Below are 23,273 nucleotides of genomic sequence, written 5' to 3' on the forward strand. Positions count from 1 at the left end.
TGTGTCTAACAAGCCTGGTTCTGTCTGGAATGTCTTGATAAATATGAAAGCTGAATGTTCATGAATGGAGAAAAATATATCCTCCTCATGAAGAAGAAATGAAGCTGTTAGTCTACTGTGTGCCAGAAATGAAAACCTTCAGGTTTTTTAAGTCTGTTTAAACTCAATATTTAAAAGGCCAAATTACGACCTGTTCATTCCCCCACCTGCACTGCAGCTATTGTCTCTTGGCAACAGTATTTGGCTTAAATGTAAAATAACAGTTTTCCTTTTGGTTTATGTCCTTGGAAACAGAAAGGGTAGACATGGTTTATATAAAAGCAGAGATAAAGGAATGAGGGAGAAAGGCCTAACTCCCTGTTGTGAGGGAAAATGTCTGGCAGCCATTGACGTTTCCCTGGTTATGTCTAGTAAAAGAAATGTGATGATGTGGCACCACATTTCTTTTATTATATGTTAGCAGTGAAATATTAGGTCATGGTACCTCACCCCATGAAGGGACACGGGTGGCGCTGTGGGTTAAACCACAGAGCCTAGGACTTGCCGATCAGAAGGTCGGTGGTTCGAATCCCTGCGACAAGATGAGCTCCCGTTGCTCGGTCCCTGCTCGTGCCCACCTAACAGTTCGAAAGCACATCAAAGTGCAAGCAGATAAATAGGTACCGCTCCGGCGGGAAGGTAAACGGCATTTCCGTGCGCTGCTCTGGTTCGCTAGAAGCGGCTTAGTCCTGCTGGCCACATGTCCCAGAAGCTGTACGCCGGCTCCCTCAGCCAATAAAGTGAGATGAGCACAGCAGCCCCAGAGTTGGTCACGACTGGACCTAATGGTCAGGGGTCCCTTTACCTTTACTTCACCCCATGCATGTTTTGTATTCCATTCACATACTCCATTCATCTTGTATATACCACCATATTTTAAAACTGAAATAACCTTCCCCTGCTACTGCTGCCCCCAAAACATCTGCTGCCCGAGGCAGTTGCCTCACTTTGCCTAATGGTAGGGCTGGCCCTGAGAGTCCTGGTTTCTCTGTGAAAGGATATTGTGGGGGGCATCTGTTTTCCAGTAGATATGGAATTAACAACTTTGAGGGTTTTTTTTAAAAAAACAACAACTTAGGCACGCAAACTGTTCTTCACAAAGGCCCTACTGAAATTCAGTTTGGTGGGGGGAAAGCCAGAAGTATTAAAAGTAATTTATTGAAAAGCTAGTCAGGAGAAAACATTAGAAGATTCTATGTTTTCTTCAACCGAACCTAAGGAGCCCATATACAGAATAAAACTGGATCCTGGTTGCACAGAATCATTGATCTTGCAGATAAACATCTTGGCAAGTGAATGGCTTTAAAATGCATAACAGCAACTAACGTTTGGAGCAGAATCAAATACAAAACAGAAGATTCAGAAGAAAAATCCAGAAAGGAAGAGACCTATTCATCCAGTAGCGGCTGTTTAGAAGGCAGACGGAGCTCCTCTTCCTTTGGCACACAGAAAAACTTGCATTCTTCATTTGAAGAGTGTTGTTTCACCAGGATAGGATGAACAACTGAATCATTAAGTCCACTGTCTTGAAAGGACATGGGTCTGGGCAATAAAATTACTAAAGTGAGGAGCTTAAGTCTGGGTGTTCTGCATACCCCCACTTTCCTAATCGCTACCATCTCCCGATCTACAGGAGCTGTTTGTCAACAGGAGGAAAACTCCTGCTGCAAAGCCTCGCCTGTGTGGTACAGAATTTCTACATAAGAGGTGCATAGAGGAGGATCATGTACTTGAAAAGTTAAAGGGGAAGGATCCAAATGTCATCTGCATCCAAACACTTCCCGGCTTCACTGGGTGCTGCTCAGACAGAGCAAAGTTATTTTTCAGCCCCAACCCTAAACAGCTAGCTGAGTCCCACTGTTTACACCTGAAACAGATGAGCCAGCAGATAGTTTCCGAATGGTGATCTTAAGTAGGCAAAGGTTCATTCTTATTTGAGATAATTCTGAAAGTTCATGGCAGCTACAGACACCATGATGTCTGGCTATATAGTAAGTGAGGGAACAGTCCCTGCTTTTTCTTCTTTTTTTGTACTAGGAGAGGAATGAATTAGGACTACTCAGTGTCTGGTTCTTCTACCTCTCATGTGTTTGTGCGATAGGCAGCTTGTAAGGGCTCTGGGGGTGGTTAAGTGGCAATTCTACATTCTTCCTTTCTCATTTTGCCCCCCAGAAGCAGCAATGGGCATAGCAAGACTGCATGGAGGCCTCATCCTGCAGTTGGAACAAAGGCCAGGAGCAAGGGTATGGATTTCATTTAAGCTGAGCAGATCTCTGACCCTTGCCTGCTATGGCTTGTTCCTCCATTCTTGCAGTTTTTGAAATGCTGAAAATTTAACACCTATGACGTTTACCTAACACCTATGACAAAGGCTCGTAGTAGCCACCAGCCAGGTGGCGATTAAACTGGACCAGTGATGACTCTGGATTTGGTACGTTATCAATATCTGGGCAGGAGCCACATACAAGGATTCAGAGGCAGCATTCAGAAAGGAAGGCTTTGGATGCAGAAGAGATGAGGTTCTACTGGGAGGAAGGTGGAACTACATAACCACGACCGGTTATGTACAGGTGGGTCTTTTGAGGTGTGCAGAACAGTAGGAGTGTCTCACAAACAGGAGATCTTAGAGCTCTCTCGATGGCTACACTCCCCACAAATGCCAGTTCTCAGCCCTAGGAGGAAGGCGTGCTGTGTTTGTGTGTGTCAGAGAGGCCAACTGCCCCTACAAGGCCAATGCTGACTGTTGTCTCATCTTCAGAAACGTCTCCGCCTGGGCAGCGAGGTCTTGTAGAGAGACTTGCCTTTGCCCTCAATGTAGGTAATGCTCATCTCTTTGGCATTAATCTCAATGTAGGCAAAGCCCCCTTGAGAAGAGGCGTGGCCATAGAAGAAGCGCAGGTATCCAGCAGGGACCTCGTGAAGGTGTTGCTTGTTGTCATCCATGAAGTTCCCCGCTCCACTTAGGACATAGCCCAAGCCAGTTTTGTCCTGGAGGTACTGTTGGAGAAAGGGAGGAACAGGCTCAACCCAGTATCACCGTCACATAACTTTTGGGTGTCTCAAGCCATCATGTTGTTGCCTAGCTATCCCCCCGCCCATGCATGTCAGGAAAACATTACAGTGGTACCTTGGTTCTCAAACGACTTAGTTGTTGAATAAATCAGCTCCCATTTGCGAACGTTTTTCAGAAGCCAAACGTCCAACGTGGCTTCTGCTTGAGTGCAGCTAATCGGAAGTCGTGCCTTGGTCTTCGAACGGTTTCAGGAGTCCAATGGACTCCCAGAATGGATTAAGTTCAAGAACCAAGGTACCACTGTATATGTGACAGACTTTTATTTAAGAGACAGGGGTACAACTTCCAGCCCATGGAACGATTGTGAGAAGCTCAGTATTGCTGAAGCGCAGTGTTGCTCCAAGAAGGAAAGGCGGTGGGGTGCAATAGTTGTAATGATCTTGTATGATTTATGTAGTACTTGTGATATTCTATTATGCTCTATTTTGTTATTGTTATTTATTGTTTGTAAGCTGCTTTGGGATTCATTTGAACGAAAAGCAGCATAAGATTTCAATCAATCAATCAACAATAATGATGACAAAGCATGTTCAAGATAGGCTGCCAGATAGGAAGAGACAGGGCTGTAGGGGCACATTTTTATGTTTAGCGCTCAAGTTCTACACAGACCATCAAATGGCACAGTTCCTCTCCAGAGGGACTTGCTACCTGTGCCAGACATACCAAGTTGGGAGAAGGAAAGGAATGGAAAAGACGAGAGAGGTTGAGGAAAGGGTACGTCAGGTGGCAGCAGGAGAGGCGCTCATGGCGCAAGGGTCAGTGGTCAAAGGGAAGTGCTGGTGAAGAGACACAAGACATGGGATGGAAAGTTAGCGAAGGAGCCCACCTGCTTCCCCACTTCTACCAGCTCTCCCAGTGTGCAATGAAAAGCAAAAGGCAGGTGTTGGGATAGCATTATGAGGCAGAAATTGGAGGAAGGGGGAAAGAGGCCGTAAACCAAGAGCAACACCCCAACAGTCACAGGTCATGAACTAAGAACTTCCTTCTCACACTTTTCAATAGCACTTGTGGCTCGTTTAGTGTGTATTTTCTCACTCATTCCTGCAGCAAGATCATTATTCTTCCCCTCTTTTACAGGTGGGAAACAGAGCAGGACCATAAAGAAGGCTGATCACCGAAGAATTGATGCTTTTGAATTATGGTGCTGGAGGAGACTCTTGAGAGTCCCATGGACTGCAAGAAGATCAAACCTCTCCATTCTGAAGGAAATCAGCCCTGAGGGCTCACTGGAAGGACAGATCCTGAAGCTGAGGCTCCAATACTTTGGCCACCTCATGAGAAGAGAAGACTCCCTTGAAAAGACCCTGACGTTGGGAAAGATGGAGGGCACAAGGAGAAGGGGATGACAGAGGACGAGATGGTTGGATAGTGTTCTCAAAGCTACGAACATAAGTTGACCACACTGCGGGAGGCAATGGAAGACAGGAGTGCCTGGTGTGCTCTGGTCCATGGGGTCACGAAGAGTCGGACACGACTAAACAACAACAACAACAAAGGAAGCCCAAGACCCAGGCCCAAATCTACCACTTTCTACCACAAGGGGCATCGTCTTTATAGGAAGTGTGCAAGAGCAAAGTTCTAAGCAAGGATGATGGGGCTCTCTCTTCCTTGGCTCACCTGCAGGTTGTGATCATGGCCGCACAAGTAGGCTGTGGCCTTGTATTTCAGCAGCAGCGGCTGCAGGTGCTTCACCAAGCATGTCGTTGGGCCGTGCTTCCCCACCGACCACACTGGGTAGTGCCCAGCCACCAACAAGTAGTCATCCTGAGAGTTGGCCAGCTGTTTGCGGAGCCAGGACATCTGGGAGCGGGCCGCGCCCAGTTCCTGTGGGTGCAGAGGCTGCTCATTTTGGAAGTCATCCGAATTGCCGCAGATAGTCACCGTGTCGATCATAACAATGGAAACCGTGGCATTGGTGCCAGGCACCTTAAACCTCAGCCTGTAGTAGTTTTTGGGGAAGTGCCTGGAAGTGAAAAGAGTGGGAGGCAAAACAGTTAGAAAGGCAGAAGAAGAAGAAGAAGAAGAAGAAGAAGAAGAAGAAGAAGAAGAAGAAGAAGAAGAAGAAGAAGAAGAAGAAGAAGAAGAAGGTGCTTCTATATCGCAAGGCCTTTGGTGGGATGCTTCCACAGCCACAAAAGCTCTGTGGATGAGATGGGATGGGGAACCCATGCAAGGGCTGGCCTAACCAGACATCAAAACAGAAGGGGGATTACTTTGAGCCAGGACTTGTACCTGTAGATCTGCAAGGATCACCTCACAGCTCCAAGGAGAAGTAGCACCTTTGCAGGCACTCTGGGCCAAACTACTGTATTTTTCACTCAATAAGGTGCACCTGACCATAAGGCGCACCTACTTTTTTTGGAGGGGGGGGGGGAATTCAAGAAAAAAAATTGCGGCTTTTGGGGGCTTTTGCGGGAGGTGGGGGAAGTGAGAGAGCCTCGCTCTGTCCCTTCCCCCACCTCCCGCAAAAGCCAGGGATAGCGAAGCCTCCCCAGGGCAGCGGGATGAAGGCTCCCCGCTGCCCTGCGGAGGCTTCGCGGGCTACCCCAGAGCTGCTCAGGGGCTTGTCGGGGCTGGCAGGGGGAGCCTGGGTCCCCCCCCCCGCCCCCGGGACCACACATTCGCTCCTGTGATGGCCTGGGATTCCGAGTCTGAGAGCGATCCGGAGGAATCCCAGCCGGCACAGGAGTCCCCGCCTCCAGGGCCGGCTGAACTGGGGCAAGGCCTAGATGCTGAGGAAACTCAAGAGCAGGCACCAGGTGAAATCATTCAGGCCCCAGAGGTGCTGGAAGACTCAGTGGCTACAGGTGAGCCTCCCCCGGGGCCCAGTAACCCTTCGGCCTCTCCTGATCTGCAGAGGCTTAGGGCAGAGAGGCGAAGGGAACTGGTGTCTCCCAGGAGGAGTGCTCGCCTTAAGGCCAAGAGAGGCGGGGCTTCTGGGGGCCGGGACTGCCCCCGGCCTTAGAAGAAGATAAAGGTCAGGCAGCCTGGTCCCAGGTTGCGGGAGCAACGTCGTTGTGAAGTATCTGCTTTACCCAGTCCTTGTTCGGCACTCCCAGTGTGCCTGTTCCTCGCCTGGATTCCTGCTTCTGCCTTACCAGTGTTCCTGTTCCTTGCCTGGACTCCTGCTTCTGCCCTACCAGTGTTCCTGTTCCTCGCCTGGCTTCCTGCTTCTGCCCTACCAGTGTTCCTGTTCCTCGCCTGGACTCTTGCTTCTGCCCTACCATCGTTCCTGCTACCCCGCCCGGCTCCCTGTTGATCTTGGCCTACGGTAATAGTACCTTATCCCCCCTGGGACCAGCACAGCTCCATAAGATGCACAGACATTTCCCTTTAGATTTTAAGAGGGGGAAAGTGCGTCTTATGGAGCAAAAAATACGGTAGATGCGATCTGGGAGGTCTATGAAGTGTCCCCTGGCTGGCTTTTTAAAAATTATGCAATGCAGCTGGCAGGGCTCCAAATTTCATTGGAATAGAGGCAGGAGAAGAAATAACTAACTCCCTCCCCGGCTGTTTGTGCATTGAATATCCTCAAACTGTTTTTCTCCTCTGAGAGGAAGAGATATGTGGGCCTAGGTATCTTCCCCCCCCCCACCCGTGGGTATGAAAGCAGCTGTCTGGTGTGTGGGTGTGAATTTTATTTTGGGGGGGGGACACCATCGGGAAACGTTTAAGTACTTCCCTTTCTCAGCTCTTCTGTATATCACTGGAGAATAATCTACAAATTCAATGCCTCAGTTACTCTGATGAGAACACAATATACAATGCAGCTAAGTTGTGTGACCTGCTTTTTAAAGGACTATGCAGTCAACTAACAGAGCAATCGTACACTTGTCTACTCCAGAATAAGTCCCGTTCAGTACTGAGGCCCCAAAGGCCTGTGATCAGCACCCTACCTTGCCCTTTGAATGCATTTTATAGAAACATTGGCTCTGAAATGATAGAATAATTAAAGTAAGCAATATCACAGAATCCTCTGCAACGTCCAGGTGTTTGATGCTGAGAGAGATTTTTCCTCAAGGAAAGAGGTTTGATAGCCACTTACATAAAGTTTTTTATTGCTTAATCTGTGGCGCAAATTTTAAATCAGTGAAGCTGCGGTGTGAGGGCAGCTTTGCTTGCTTGTTTGTTTTGTTACTATAAGAGAGAAGTAAAAACAAATATTAAAGATGCTTAATAAGAGCTGGAGTACCACAATAAGAGCTGGTGTACCACAAAGTGTGGTATATTGCATTTAGGGAGAAACTAACTACATGGCACTTCAAAGACAGACAAAGTTACTTCAACTTGGAGCTCTTTTTCTTTTATTAATTATGTTAAGAGGGCAGACAATACACAGCATCCTCCCTCATACTGTATACAAATTTGGGATGCTTAACATCTGTATTTATGTTTTGGTATGGTATTTCCATCTTGTCATGTAAACAGTTGCCCTGACCTTATTATCGTCTTTGCCTTCCATTATACAGTGGTAAAGGTAAAGGTAAAGGTACCCCTGCCCGTACGGGCCAGTCGTGTCCGACTCTAGGGTTGTGCGCCCATCTCACTTAAGAGGCCGGGGGCCAGCGCTGTCCGGAGACACTTCCGGGTCACGTGGCCAGCGTGACAAAGCTGCTCTGACGAGCCAGCACCAGCGCAGCACGCGGAAACGCCGTTTACCTTCTCACTATAAAGCGGTACCTATTTATCTACTTGCACTTAGGGGTGCTTTCGAACTGCTAGGTGGGCAGGAGCTGGGACCGAAAGACGGGAGTTCACCCCGCCGCGGGGATTCGAACCGCCGACCATGTGATCGGCAAGCCCTAGGCGCTGAGGTTTTACCCACAGCGCCACCCGTGTCCCTATATTATACAGTGGTACCTCGGGTTAAGTACTTAATTCGTTCTGGAGGTCCGTACTTAACCTGAAACTGTTCTTAACCTGAAGCACCACTTTAGCTAATGGGGCCTCCTGCTGCTGCCGCGCCGCCAGAGCACAATTTCTGTTCTCATCTTGAAGCAAAGTTCTTAACCTGAAGCACTATTTCTGGGTTAGCGGAGTCTGTAACCTGAAGCGTATGTAACCTGAAGCGTATGTAACCTGAAGCGTATGTAACCCAAGGTACCACTGTAGTAGAGTTTTGGGGAAGTGTCATTATGGAGGATGCACTGTGTATGGTCTGCTAACAAAAAAAAATATTTTTTTGGAGGGAGGGGAATAGTTATTTGTTCTATTGTTTCTTGATGTAATGCATTCATCAACCTTTGCAGTAGCTGTTACTGACTCAAAAACGACAGGTATCAGTAGTAATCAAGGCATTTCTTATTATTCACCACCTAGATTTTAGTCTTGAAAATAAATAAGAATATACAAAAAAGATTGCTGGTGTATTCTAGTGGCTAAGGGTGTCGGCTGCAAAGCCTACAGATCAAATCCTACCTCTCCTGTGAACATATTAGGGGGCCCACGGCGCAGACAAGGACATTCGCCTCTTCCCGCAAAATCTGTCCCCTAACTTTTCCACACCTGGTAACTCCCTGCAGCTTAACTACCAACAAATCACAGGCCTCACAGCAGTGGAGTCTTACCAACGTTTGGAGATCTTGCTATAGGCAATCTGTGCAGTGACATTCCCTGAATGGTCGTGATTCCCAGCCAGCACATACCAGGGCAAGTTGCGCAATGAGGGGGCCTGGAAAACTGACTCAAATGTCTCCTGCAACAGAAAAAGGAGCGCCTTTGTTTATGGATTCCTCCAGACAATCTGTTTATTGCGCATTCATCTGGATTTGCTTGCAGAGAGCTTACGCTGAAGGTTAGACTATGCCTCTGTTCCTTCCTTTGCTTGTACAGAGGTTATGCACCTCCCCATTAATAATTTGCCCACCCCACACTTTTCAGTGCAATCTCCCTGTTGCTTTCCTTAACCACACAAAGTTTTTTTTTAAACGCGGATTTGTTGCGTTAAGGCAACAGAAAGCTATAGTCCACTCTTTGTAGAAGCCTAAATTTACAGCATGCACCTGAAAAACGCCAAAAAAATACTAATATTTTGAATAGTGCCCTTATATGTGCGTGCATTCAAGAAAGAGAAGATTTATGGCTTTCAGTTGTTCCTTATCTAACATGTAACCATTTCCACAGCAACATTTCATACTGACACTCTCTAAACATTTTAATAAAAGAAGTAAAAATTAAAATAAAAGTGGTGCCTGAAATTTGCTTTTCCCTCCCCCCTCCCCCCCATTTTCTCCTTTTCTGCTGTGTCTTTCAGATTGTAAGCCTAAGGGCAGAAGCAGGGGCTATCTTGATCTTATCAGGCACTCCAGGAGCCTGTTTGCCTGAAGGGCGTGTTCTAAATCATAGAATCACAGAACTGTAGAATTGGAAGGGACCCTGAGGGTCATCCAGACCAACCCCCTACAATGCAAGAATCTCAACTAAAGAATCCAAGACAGATGGCCACCTAATAATAATAATAATAATAATAATAATAATAATAATAATTTATTATTTGTACCCCGCCCATCTGGCTGGGTTTCCCCAGCCACTCTGGGCGGCTTCCAACAAAGATGAAAAATACACAGAAATGTCACATATCAAAAACTTCCCTGAACAGGGCTGCCTTCAGATGTCTTCTGAATGTCAGGTAGTTGTTTATCGCTTTGACATCTGATTGGAGGGCGTTCCACAGGGCGGGCGCCACTACTGAGAAGGCCCTCTGCCTGGTTCCCTGTAACTTGGCCTCTCGCAGTGAGGGAACCGCCAGAAGGCCCTCGGCGCTGGACCTCATTGTCCGGGCTGAACAATGGTGGTGGAGACGCTCCTTCAGATATACTAGACCGAGGCCGTTTAGGGCTTTAAAGGTCAGCACCAACACTTTGAATTGTGCTCGGAAACGTACTGGGAGCCAAGGTAGGTCTTTCAAGACCGGTGTTATATGGTCTCTGCTTGATAGTGAGGATTGCTAAGTGTGCTGGTGGTGCCTTGGATACACTTTAAAATAAATTCACGTAGGTAATTCAGGATTTGGGGGGGGGGGTCCACAGCGCCTAGGGCTTGCCGATCAGAAGGTCGGCAGTTTGAATCCCTGCGACAGGATGAACTCCCATTGCTCTGTCCCAGCTCCTGCCAACCTAGCAGTTCGAAAGCACACCAATGCAAGTAGATAAATAGGTACCGCTCCGGCGGGAAGGTAAACAGCGTTTCCATGCGCTGCTCTGGTTTCACCAGAAGCGGCTTAGACATGCTGGCCACATGACCTGGAAAAACTGTCTGTGGACAGACGTTGGCTCCCTCAGCCAGTTAGGCGAGATGAGTGCTGCAACCCCAGAGTCGTCCGTGACTGGACCTAATGGTCAGGGGTCCCTTTACCTTTGGCACTCAACCCCAGGGCTCCCAACTTGGGACTGTGTAGGCTGTGTGCTGTGTCCAAGTTAACTCAGCAGCACTCTGACCTTTATCCTATTCCAGCACTCCCTGGAGTCCTGATGGAGTCCCCAGCCTCTACACACACACACACACACACACACACCACCTCCTGACCTGAAAGCGCTTGTCGTAGGCGTCCTGCACACCACTGTAGTAGAAGTTGTCTCCGAGGGACAAGATGAAGTCTGCTCCCAGCGAAGCTGCCGTACGTCCCATCTCACTGGCCACGGCTGCCTCGCGGGCTGTGTAGAAAGGAGCGTTGGGCACCCCGCCCCAATCTCCCACAGCGATGAAGCGCAAGGAGGAGCGTGCATGAAGGCTCGGCAGGGCAGCCAAGAAGAGCCCCAGAAGGTAGAGGGAATTCATCATCTGAAAGCGAGGAAATGAGATGACAACATGGGGATAGAAAGAACGTTTACCTGGAAAAGGTCAACCACAGATCTGCTTGCATTGCTACTATCTTTTCCTGGAAGCTCCTTCCCCTTGACTCTGAGCACTGCTCTCCTTTCTGGTCTCACTACTAAAGAGTTTTATTCCATGTTTGTTCCAAGCACACACTCCTGAAAAATTGCAGCGCTTATTAAAAACAACCAGAGTCCAATAGGATGTAACATTTCGGCTTCTCCTGTGCTTCTTTTTTGTGTTCTTTGAAATGATGCCAAGAACAGCGAAGACCCCCCAACAAATTATTTCTAGATATTGCTAATGAGGCATAGAATGCTTCCAGGTGAGGGTTTAATATTACAAATGGGTCACTTGGATATTGCAGATCATGGGACACAGGCAGCAGTTCCCCTCCCCCCAACACTGGATTTTCCATGAATGGGGTAAATAATGATTAAATGGTGGGGGGCAAGATATGGATGGCAATATAATGTGACAATATTGTGTGGGTGCTGTGAAAAACTTGCATGTCTGAGCAACAATAAACAGCCACCTGGAAGCACCCATAGAAAATGGAACTATTTCTCCACCAACCCAAGATTTTTGTCCTGCCAGCTAGCTAATGTGCCTAACCAGCCAATTACCCATTAAAAAAAATCTAATTGATACCTTACCCAGTGTGTTGTTTTTCAACTGATACCATACTTGGGTGTGTGTGTGTTTGTGGGTGGGTGTGTGGGTGTGTTCTTCATATTTACAAACACACATACAAAAACCCAGTGACCTTTTAAATGTCCCTTGTGAAAATACCTTTCTATTGATACATAGGGCAGAATTCACTTAACAAACCCGTCAGCGAAAGACCTGCACAAGGACTTCTGTTTGTGTAACAGGACTTTCCCACAAAATTGTTTCTGAGGGGTGAATGGGAGGGGGGGGGAGGGAGAGACATTCTGTCTGGCTAGTGGATGTGGTTGTGCAGATAGAACATTAATACAGTATAGCATGTTGAACTCCACCCATATTTATCTAATCACACTTTGCCCTGAAAAAACAACCATTGCTCACTCCAAGATTACATTAGAAAGCTATTGTCATTCATAGTGCATTCCTGTGCATGTCTACCGAGAATTTGTGGACCTGCCTGAGAGGCACTCATCCCAATTCCTTTGTTTACAGATTAGACACCATTGGGCATTCACTCTGGAAGAGTTTGGGGAGACACTAGAGGATGTTGGATCAAATCAAGAGTTATCACACTTTCCTTATCCAAAAAATCTGATATTTAGGGGAAGTGGGTGTGGTTCACAAGAGCTTCAAATCTGCTTTAACTGCACAGCCTAAATTTGTCGGGATGTGCATGAATAACAAAGAATATAGAAGTCTGGTAGTGCCCTTACTCTCAGCAACTGTGCACACAAGATTGCAGCCTTAAAGCATGGTAGCGCACAGCCATGCTGTGGTATGGAGAGATATACAAAGCAGAAGAGGTTATATACCATTTGCTAATCTCCTGGATACTGGGATTTATTAAAAAGCCACTACCTTTCTTATTTTGTAGTATTATGTCAACATCAAACCCAGATTTGGTGATTAAAGAGAGTAAAAAAGACAAGCGTTCCTTTTTTGCAGTGCAATTAACAAAAGAACATAGTAAGAATAACCCGCAATGGCCCACCTGGTCCAGCACCCTGATGTCACAAGGAGGTGAAACAACCAGAACTGTACACGGTAGAGTGCAACCTCGGTTTGTGAACGTGATCTGTGCGGGAGGCACATTCGCAACCCGCAGCGTTCGCAACCTGCAGGGCCGTGTCTGCGCACGCCATGATGCGATTCAGCGCTTCTGTGCATGCACAAGGCGCGATTTAGTGCTTCTGCACATGTGCAAGCGCCAAAACCCAGAAGTAACCTGTTCCGGTACTTCCGGGTTTGGCATGGTCCATAACCCGAAAACGCACAAACCGCAGCGTTCGCAACCCGAGGTATGACTGTACTCCAAATGTGATCACACCATAGATTTGAATAATGGCATTATGATATTGCCAGTTTTGCTTTCAATTCCTTTCCTAATGATCCCTAGCATGGAATTTGCTCTCTCTTTTTCTTTTTTTCAGATGCTGCACCCTGGGTCGACGTCTCCTGGATTAGGATTAGGGCTGTAACAATCCCAGTGCTGCTCTGGCTGATTTCCCTTCTGCTGAACTTTAAACATCCCTTATTATTCAGTTTCATAGCTTTAATTCTTTGTTCTTCAGAGACCTCCTTAGTCTAGGTTTGTACTTGGCTTGCCAGAGCTTGTGCTCTCTCTTTGTCATCACCCAAAACACTCACTTCTTAAAAAAAGGCTTGTTGCATTGTACAGTGGTACCTCGGGTTACATACGCTTCAGGCTACATACGCTTCAGGTTACAGACTCCGCTAACCCAGAAATAGTGCTTCAGGTTAATAACTTTGCTTCAGGATGAGAACAGAAATCGGGTTCCGGCGGCACAGCAGCAGCAGGAGGCCCCATTAGCTAAAGTGGTGCTTCAGGTTAAGAACAGTTTCAGGTTAAGAACGGACCTCCGGAACGAATTAAGTACTTAACCCGAGGTACCACTGTACAGCTTTCTTGACTCTTCGATTTAACCACGCTGGCATCCCTTACATTTGCTCTTGTTTGCGCCTTTCCTAATGGGTAGCCTGTGTTTTTAGGTTGTATTAACATGGGCGTCCAAACGGTGACAAAACGTTGAAACGGATCCATCGATTGCGCTCTTCTCCGGGAGGGGAAAAAAGGAAAAGGAAAGGGGGGGGGGACAGATCAGGGGCGACCTGTAAGCGAGGTAGGAAAGCAAGTACGTAGAGGAAGCACCAGAAAGAGAAAGACTTTGTAACAAGAGGAACTTACTTGCTGTTTTTGTTAAGATCCGTCCTGTCAAAACTTATGTGCTCGGATCCGATCGTCCTGGGTGTTAACTCAGCACCTCTCTCTCCGGGGAGTCTCTGTCATCTGAAAACAACTGAAGTACCTCCGCTGCAACATGGGACATTTTATCAGTAACTGGAAACGGGAAATTGGGGCGGATGGGGGGGGGGAGTTCCCTCCAGCACCAGTCAGGATTGAAGCAGAAAAACTGAGTGAGATGGAGAAACAGATGCTGAAGTGATGACCCACACTAACTTCTCTCTCTCTCTCTTCCCACCCCCCCACAAGCCATGTGACACTTCCTCCTCCTAGCAGACAGAGGTTAAATATTCTTTAACCTGCCTTCGCAGCAGAGCTGATAAGGAAACTGCGGCTCAGCCCCTTAACCCTTTCGCAGCTCCTCACGTCGGATGCCACAAAGGCTTGCTTACTTTTTTGAAGAAGCGCTCAGGAAATGCACCGTTTGAAGGAGACCGGCGGACTAGCTGTGGGACCTTCTGATAAGATACTGTGATAGGAATTTTGAGGTCTTAGATATATGGTAATGTTCATAAGTGTACCAACCAAGCACGTACATAGATCAGCACAGGAAGACCAACCTGGAACCATTTTGATTCCTAAACTGAGCAAATGTTTTCTCTGCAAGGTCAGAGTGGGAAACCTCCCCATTGTCTCTTTCCTCACAAATCCTGTCTTAAGGGCACATTTAAAATATGAATAGGGTGTGAGCCTGTGATCTGGCCCAGAAACTATTTATCATTACAAAAGACTGGCCAGGCTCCCCAGGGTATCCAATCAAGTAACCTGCCAGACAGGAGATAAACAACATTCAAATTTCTGTTTTAGACCACCTTTTCTGTGATGTAGGTATGATGATATCTGAGGGGTGGTCTTAGGTTACACCCCTTCTGTGATGTATATGTAAGTCCATATAAGGGCTTGCGCGCCATTGTTCTGGGTTCCTCCTCTCTCCTGTGGGTGAGGGAGTACCCTGTTGCAGCAGATCAATAAAGATCAGGCTTACTAGCTGCTTTGCTTCTCAATATTCTCTGGTTGGCCTCTGTTATTTTCTCCTACCAATAGGGAACCTATGTAAGGACTCTATATGGGCTCTTGGATACCCCCATAAGGGAAAAGAGCAATTTTTGTTTACAACAATACAAAGCACAACGAAGTGGTGAGCCAAAAGCCAGCGAGGCTAAACCCGGGAGAAACGAAAAGCTGGCTTTTCCATATGAAAGGGAAGGCAAATGAAGAGGCTGCCATGGCCTATAAGCCAGGGGTGTCCAAACTCTTTTCAAAGAGGGCCAGATTTCATGAAGTAAACATGCATGAGGGCCGACCAAAGTTGTTGACCTTTGTTTAGGGTTGAAGTTATTGACCTTTGTTAACGGAGAAATCTGAGGGCTCCCTTGGACAAAGAAAACAAGGACACCAGCCAGGAATACCAGAGCAAAACAGCAGCCAGTAGACTTGGTCTTTATTGAAGACAGTCATGACAGGACTCCCACCTGCCACCAGGTGAAACAAGATGGAAGCCCTGAACAAAAGAGAACCCAAACTTTTATTAGCTGCTAATCCCCATGTTACACCCCACCCAAACTACATCACTAATACATCATGGTTACATCATGAAAGGGGAGGTCTGGTGGCAGTAATCTGAGCATCCTGGACCCTGCCCCATGGTTCTCCTTGCCCTCCACCAAACACCCATCAAGTGTAACAAAAGAGATACAGTATATGAATTTCTGAAGTTTCCCCAGCGAGCCAGTACATAGATACATTTATCAGTGAATTGTTACATTTGGTAATAATAATAATAATAATAATAATAATAATAATAATAATAATAAATTTTATTTATATCCCGCCCTCCCCAGCCGAAGCCGGGCTCAGGGCGGCTAACAACAGTCAAATAATCAAACAGTTAAATTCTAAAAACATTCTAAAAACATTTCATTATAAAATTAATTAAAATCAAATTGTTGGCAACCGATTAGGCAAAATTCTGTGCAGGTTGCCAGAGGAGGGAGTCAGGCTGCGCCCTGACCAAAGGCCTGGTGGAACAACTCTGTCTTGCAGGCCCTGCGGAAAGATGTCAGGTCCCGCAGGGCCCTAGTCTCTTGTGACAGAGCATTCCACCAGATTGGAGCCGCAGCCGAGAAGGCCCTGGCTCTAGTTGAGGCCAGCCTAACCTCTCTGAGGCCTGGGACCTTGAGGATGTTGTTATTTGCAGACCGTAGGTTTCTCTGTGGGGCATACCAGGAGAGGCAGTCCCGTAGGTACGAGGGTCCTAGGCCGTATAGGGCTTTAAAGGTTAAAACCAGCACCTTAAACCTGATCCTGTACTCCACCGGGAGCCAGTGCAGCTGGTATAGTACCGGATGAATGTGATCTCGCAGCGAAGACCCCATAAGGAGTCTCGCCGCGGCATTCTGCACCCGCTGGAGTTTCTGGGTCAGTTTCAAGGGCAGCCCCACGTAGAGCGAGTTACAATAATCCAGTCTGGAGGTGACCGTCGCATGGATCACAGTGGCTAGATCAGGGCGAGAGAGATAAGGGGCCAACTGCTTAGCTTGGCGGAGATGAAAAAATGCCGCCTTTGTTATAGCTGTAATCTGCGCCTCCATAGACAGGGAGGTATCGAAGATTACACCCAAACTCTTAACGGATGGTGCTGGCACTAATTGCACCCCCGCAAGAGATGGGAGTTGCCCCCTCGATCCCATATCGTCCCGCCCCAGCCAGAGGACCTCTGTCTTCGAAGGATTTAACTTCAACCGGCTCCCACGTAACCATCCAGCCACAGCTTCCAGACATCTGGTCAGTGTGTCTGGGGCCGAGTCAGGATGGCCATCCATCAACAGATAGAGTTGGGTGTCATCAGCATACTGATGGCAACCCAGCCCAAAACTCCGGACAAGCTGGGCGAGGGGGCGCATAAAGATGTTAAAAAGCATTGGGGAGAGAATCGCACCCTGAGGCACTCCACACACCAAGGAGTGACGCGATGACAATTCCCCCCCAAGCGCCACCCTCTGTCCCCGACCAGAGAGAAACGAGCGCAGCCATTGAAGGACTGTGCCCTGGATCCCCACGTCGGCAAGGCGGTGGTCCAGGAGTTCGTGATCGACCATGTCAAAGGCTGCTGACAGATCAAGAAGAATCAGCAGCCCCGACCCGCCTCGATCCAGCTGCCTGCGGAGATCATCTGTTAGGGCGACCAGAGCCGTCTCGGTCCCATGCCCAGCGCGGAAGCCGGACTGGAATGGATCCAGAGCAGATGTTTCATCCAGAAACCTACTGAGCTGTTCAGCAACCGCTCTCTCAATCACCTTACCCAGGAATGGAAGATTCGAGACCGGGCGGTAATTGGATAGATCTAAGGGATCTAATGATGTTTTCTTTAAGAGCGGACGCACCACCGCCTCCTTCAGTTCCCCTGGGAATATCCCGGTGCCAAGGGACAAATTGATGATATCCCCCAGGGGGGCCCGCACCTCGTCTGGACACGCTCTAATTAGCCATGACGGGCACGGGTCAAGAGGACAGGTGGTGGGCTTTCCAGCTTGGAGGAATCTGTCCACATCAGCTGGAGATATCCGGTCAAAGTGGTCCAATACTGGACCCGAGGACAGTCGAGGGGCCTCCAGTTCCTTTATTGTATCCAAGTTGGCAGGGAGGTCATGGCGGAGCAACAGGACCTTCTCCGCAAAAAAGCTCGCAAATGCCTCACAGCTGTGTGCCAGATTGTTATTTAAATTTGGCTGTCCTTCAAGGGACGTTAAAGACCGAATTATACTAAATAATTGCGCCGGGCGAGAGCTAGCGGATGCAATGGAGGCCGAGAAGTAAGACTTCTTAGCGGCCTTCACTGCCATCTCATAGGTTTTCATAAAAACCCTATAAGATGTTCTTGAGGCTCCGTCACGGGCACCCCGCCATACTCGCTCTAGCCGTCTGAGGTCCCGCTTCATTTTCCGAAGTTCCTCGGTAAACCAGGGAGCCCGGTTTCTGCGGGGTCGCAGAGGGCGCTTAGGTGCGATCTCATCGATGGCTGCCAGGAGCTGGGTATTCCAGCCCTCAACAAGCTCAATCAATGAGTCGCCAGGGGGAGCAAGGTCCCGCAAGGCTTGACGGAATCTATCAGGGTCCATCAGCCTCTGCGGGCGAGCCCAAATCGGCTCGCCACCTAAGCAGGGTGGGGGTGGAAAGTCAATCCTGGCTTTCAGAGCGTAGTGATCAGACCATGGCACCTTCATCGAAGGAGACATGATCACATCTATACCGGCGCCAAAGATCAAATCCAGCGTGTGGCCTGCTTGATGTGTGGGGCCCGAAACAAACTGGGAGAGCCCTAGTGTCGCCATGGAAGACACCAGGTCCAGAGCCTGTGAGGAGGGAGTGGCATCAGCATGGAAGTTGAAGTCTCCCAATACCAATAGGTTAGGGAACTCCAAGGCCCAGCCGGCCACCGCCTCCAGCAGGCCTGACAGGGTGGCTGCTGGTGCGCTAGGTGGCCGGTACACCAGCCAGACAGCCAAGCTCTCCTCGGAGCCCCACACTAGGCCAACACATTCAATGCCGGGGATCGATGGCAATGGTAGAGCCCTGAAAGGACAATCTTCCCGGATTAATACTGCCACCCCTCCCCCCCGGCCCACAGTCCGTGACTGGTGGAGGACGGAGAAACCCGGGGGCGCCATCTCTCGTAAGGTAACAGTTACCCCTTCGCGCACCCAGGTCTCCGTCACACAAGCCAGGTCAACCCCAGCGAGATAAAGAAATCTCGCAGGGTGGCGGTTTTGTTGCCTATAGACCTGGCATTGCACAACACCAGTGAAGGAGGTGAGTAATCCTTGCTCACCCTACCCTCGTCTCTCGGGATGGGGCGCAGATTGGAAGGGGTACGAGCATATCCGTATCTCGATCCCCTTCGCCTATAACATCTGCCCCCACCGCCATACCTCCCTCGCCCCATCACGATAGCAATCCCAAGCCTCATACTAACCTCCATTTACAAGGTACAAAACAAAACAAAACAACCAAAAACAATTATGCTCAAACAAAACCAATCCCCACCCCACTCAGTGTCCGACCCCAAAACAAAACAAAACATAACAAAACAGAACAAAACAAAAATACATAGATAAAAACCACCATTCACGGTGGTACAACAAAGTAAACAATAAAAGCACCTTTAAAACACCTTAAAATACATATAAGCATCTTTAACATTTGCTGCTGCAGCACCAGTGTCCCTAAAGCTATCACGGAGGTGGGCCTGGGCCCCGCCCCCTAGGCCAGATGGAATTAGCCTGAGGAGGGAGAGGCCTTCTCCAACACTCACAATGCGGCAGCAGTGATGTCCCAGTCCTCAATGAGGCCTTTTAAAGCTGTGGCGAAGGTGAGCCTGGGTATTGTGCAGCGGAGGCCCTTTGAATAGATAGGAAGAAACTGTGATGAAGTGTTTTGTGGGGACAAGTCATTGTGCTGATTTTGGTAGTGGGCTGCATTTGCATGATATCTGCTGGAGGGGCAACCCCCCCCAACCTATACATAAATTCCTGCAACACCTTTTTAAAGGATTTTACCCCAGAGTTGTTGACCTTTTTTTAGAACCATGAGAAGGAACTGCCGGGGGGGGGCGGATTAAACCGACCGGCAGGCCAGATTAGGCCCCTGAAATGGACTTTCAAGATGCCTGCTAGAAGCCTTGATGGTTAAATGAACCTCAACTTCAGACGCAATGCACGTCTCATGACCAGGGGCTGGATGAACAACCGGGCATGGCTGTTGCTTTCAGGCCCTGGTTACAAGTTCAGATACGTGGCTGGCCATTGATGGAAATTTCCAGCCTTCTAAATAATGCAGGACATGCCCCAGCCTTCTAAATAAAAGGGGGGAAAGGGAGAAGGAAACTTTTTGAAATGAACCAATGAGGGCACATGGGTTTCCATCAAAACATCCTTATCACGTATGAGGGTAAAAATGCAGCACGTATTGAGAGAGGAGAGCCCGTGGGCATAGCTGGGGGAAGGATGGGCAGTTGCCCCCCAAATAAATACAAATCTGAGGTTCTGCCTCCCTAACAAAAATCCTGGCTATGCCCATGGGCGAGCCTAATATCTCAAGCCTATAATGGCCTACCTAGAGGTATTTAACCTACAAAGTGTGTTGGTCACTTTAAGACAGGGGTCAGCAAACTTTTTCAACAGGGGGCCGGTCCACTGGCCCTCAGACCTTGTGGGGGGCCGGACTATATTTTTTGGGGGGGAAAACCCCGAATGAATTTCTATGCCCCACAAATAACTCAGAGATGCATTTTAAATAAAAGCACACATTCTACTCATGTAAAAAACACACTGATTCCTGGACCGTCCGCAGGCTGGATTGAGAAGGAGATTGGGCTGGATCCGGCCCCCGGGCCTTAGTTTGCCTACCCATGCTTTAAGAGAAGCTTTCACCCTTTCGGGAACCAAGGACACAGAGACACAGAGAGAGAGAGCATCTTAGAACCACCACAAGTACTAAACAGGCTTCTGCCATAAGCCCCACTGTCTGCAGCCCAAACAACCGTACTTGTTGCTTTATGATAACTACCCAAAAAAAGTGAGGAGGCCGATGGAGAAGCCCAGATTGATGGATGAAATTTCCGGGTCTTGAAAAGAAAGGGACAGAACACCATTTGTTGTCACCTAGAGAGGGTTTCCCAACTTGGGCCACCAGCTAGGGGTTTTTTGTGTTTGTTTTGGACTACAATTCCCATCATCCCCAAATGAAGTACAGTGGTACCTCGGGTTAGGAACTTAATTTGTTCTGGAGGTCTGTTCTTAACCTGAAGCACCACTTTAGCTAATGGGGCCTCCTGCTGCCACTGCACTGCCGCTGCACAATTTCTGTTCTCATCCTGAAGCAAAGTTCTTAACCCGAGGTACTATTTCTGGGTTAGCGGAGTCTGTAACCTGAAGTGTATGTAACCCGAGGTACCACTGCATATGCACTCCACGATCATGAAGCTCTTTCTTACATAACCACTGTTGGGAACGGGTCCCAGTTTGCATGGCAAAATAAACTTCTGTCTGCTGCACGCATTCTGTCTATAAAACTGAGTGGCCTTTGATAATATCCTAGTTAGGGCCTGAGTTTTCCTACTCCTGCTTTAGTGTGTTCTCTGCACCCTCTCCAGCTTGCAGGTCCATTATATTGCCATGAGGGTTGGGAACTGTGTCCCACCCTATGTTGCTGGTTTCTGTTGTACTGTATTTGTCTGGAGAAACCCTGAAAGCTGCTTAAATAAAGACCAGGCTATATTTGGAAAGGCTGATATTCTGTGAGCTGGCCTAGTGGATAAAAATAATATAAAAGTGGGGCAGCATAGGAGGAAGCTAAATAACCTTATGGAGGGTGAATCACCCTGTCTGGATGGAATTAGCCAGAAGATGAATGTACTAGTAGGAAGGTGGCCAGTCTAGTTCTTCTTGCCATTATAGAGAGTCAATGACCGAATATAGCTCTCTGGCTGACAACACCCATAATCCAGCCATAGATGTGTCTGCTGCTGCAGTCTGTGAGTGTAGAGGCAATCCCATGCATGAAAGGACCCCCAAATTCATAAAGTACAAGATTTTCAACCATAGCAACAGATGTAAAAAAATAAAGCAAAAGGTTGTTGGCTTCAGCCATGTGCTGTATAACGTAAATTGAGAATACAGGGGGAGGGAGGGGAAGAGAAAGCGGCTTGGTGGAGGGCATCTGATGAGTATTATGCTCTTTCAGCTCATGTCACATTATATATTTCTGCACATGCGCAGATGCCAAGACCTATTTCTGTGCAAAATTGCGCAAGTCAAAAAATGCAAAGCCGCAATCAAATAGTATAATAGTTTTATAACTTTTGTAAATCACTCAGAGGGCATTGTTGATTGGCAGTATGAAAATGTTGGAAATGTATAAATAAATACCGGTTTCTTTCTTTTTTTTCCAAACGGCACAAATTTTGATCGTGCACTTTATGGAAGTGTTTGAGGGGTACTCTGTCTCCCAAAGGCTTCCTCCAAGTTGCTGTGCTGTGTCTCTGCTGCCCAAATGCCTGTCTGAATGGCTGGACAGTTTGTCTTTTGTGACAAGTCATTCATTTTCTTCTTCATATATAATAATTTTTATTAAATTTTGCAATTTTGCAATTTCAAATAAACATTTTACAAACTTTAAAATATCCAGTGACTTCCCTTCTTCTCTTCCCATGGTTCATTTTATGTATCATACATCCCTGCAAATTTTACTATAACCATTCAAATCAGTTTTCCTCTTTTACATCCATTGAAAATTATTTACTCTGCTGAATTTATCTTAACGCTGCCAGCGTTTTCAGCTGTACACAGTGTTCTTCCATATATTCAATAAATGTTTTCCATTCTTCTTTATACATAAGTTCTTCTTGCTCCCTTTATCTATATGTTAAATTTGCAAGTTGTGCATATTCTGTCAACTTAATTTGCCAATCTTCTTTAATGGGACCTCACTCACTGTCCATTTTGGGGCTAACAAAACACGGGCCACAGTTGTTGCATACATAAACAACCTTTTCTGACACCTGGGAATTTCAGTCTGGATTATCCCCAACTGGTTTTTTGGGGGATATTTATTTTAATCAGAGAAATGTTGAAGGATATGTTTATGCAGACATGTGTAAAGGACAGTGTATGCCAGCCTCTTCCAACCTGGTGCCCTCCAGACTACAACTCCCATCAGCCCCAGCAAGCACAGCTGTCTAGAGGGCACCGGGTTGGTGAAGGTTAGGTATATACCACATAGTTTGCCACTGATAATTCATTTCCAGTTTTTCTTTTCTCTGTTTATTGCATTCATTGCTCTTCCCCTTTTAAGGGCCCAATGCCCACCCACCCCCAGCCGCCTCATGAATTTCCATTCCTAACAGAATCTTGTGGAACTGACTCTGTGACTTGGAAGTACTGAATCACGGAGCAAGAACCTTTCCAGCGAAACGAGGCCTCCTGAAGACGTGGCGTGCATCTGGTACAAGGTCACACTTTTATTCCTGACAAGTTAATCCAGAATAAATATGACTTTCTGCTGCCACATGCAGAATCTGTGACTTAGAGCAGAACTGCAACTCTGCACTTAAAGCACACACACACATGGCAGTGGTGAAATCATGCTCTCTGAATCCTTTGAAGCATGATAGAAGCAAGGAAGGGTGGCAGGGAAGAAAATAGAAAAGTCTAGGCTTGCTTCTGTGTTTTTATCAGGAGACTGATATGCAAGAACCATCAGGCCAATCTCTTCAAAGTGTAATCGCCTAACAAATTCAGCTACTTTCCTTTTGCTGTTAAAGGAACAGAAACCGCAAAATAAGAATTCTGGTGGAAGAGTCTTCACATAATCTGCTGCTTCTTAAGATTGCCTTAGGTGTGCAGAAAGGAGGGACACAAT

General features: G+C 47.5%; 1 protein-coding gene across 2 annotated transcripts; it reads right to left on the reverse strand.

Annotated features, from left to right (window-relative positions):
• Nucleotides 1-1,178: 1,178 nt before the first annotated feature.
• Nucleotides 1,179-14,108, reverse strand: ACP5 (acid phosphatase 5, tartrate resistant). Of its 2 annotated transcripts, XM_028712640.2 has the most exons (5): nucleotides 13,800-14,106; nucleotides 10,637-10,891; nucleotides 8,680-8,807; nucleotides 4,730-5,075; nucleotides 1,179-3,036 (listed from the first exon to the last, which is right to left on the reverse strand). In XM_028712640.2, exons 2-5 carry the CDS (start codon nucleotides 10,889-10,891, stop codon nucleotides 2,794-2,796), a joined length of 972 nt encoding a protein of 323 aa, XP_028568473.1. In that variant the 5' UTR covers nucleotides 13,800-14,106; the 3' UTR covers nucleotides 1,179-2,793. The 2 variants fall into 2 exon arrangements, with proteins under 2 accessions (XP_028568473.1, XP_028568474.1); XM_028712641.2 differs by lacking the exon at nucleotides 8,680-8,807 and having other exon boundaries at nucleotides 13,800-14,108.
• Nucleotides 14,109-23,273: the final 9,165 nt, after the last annotated feature.

Source organism: Podarcis muralis, chromosome 17, assembly GCF_964188315.1.
Source record: "Podarcis muralis chromosome 17, rPodMur119.hap1.1, whole genome shotgun sequence".
In the NCBI taxonomy this organism is placed as follows: domain Eukaryota; kingdom Metazoa; phylum Chordata; class Lepidosauria; order Squamata; family Lacertidae; genus Podarcis; species Podarcis muralis.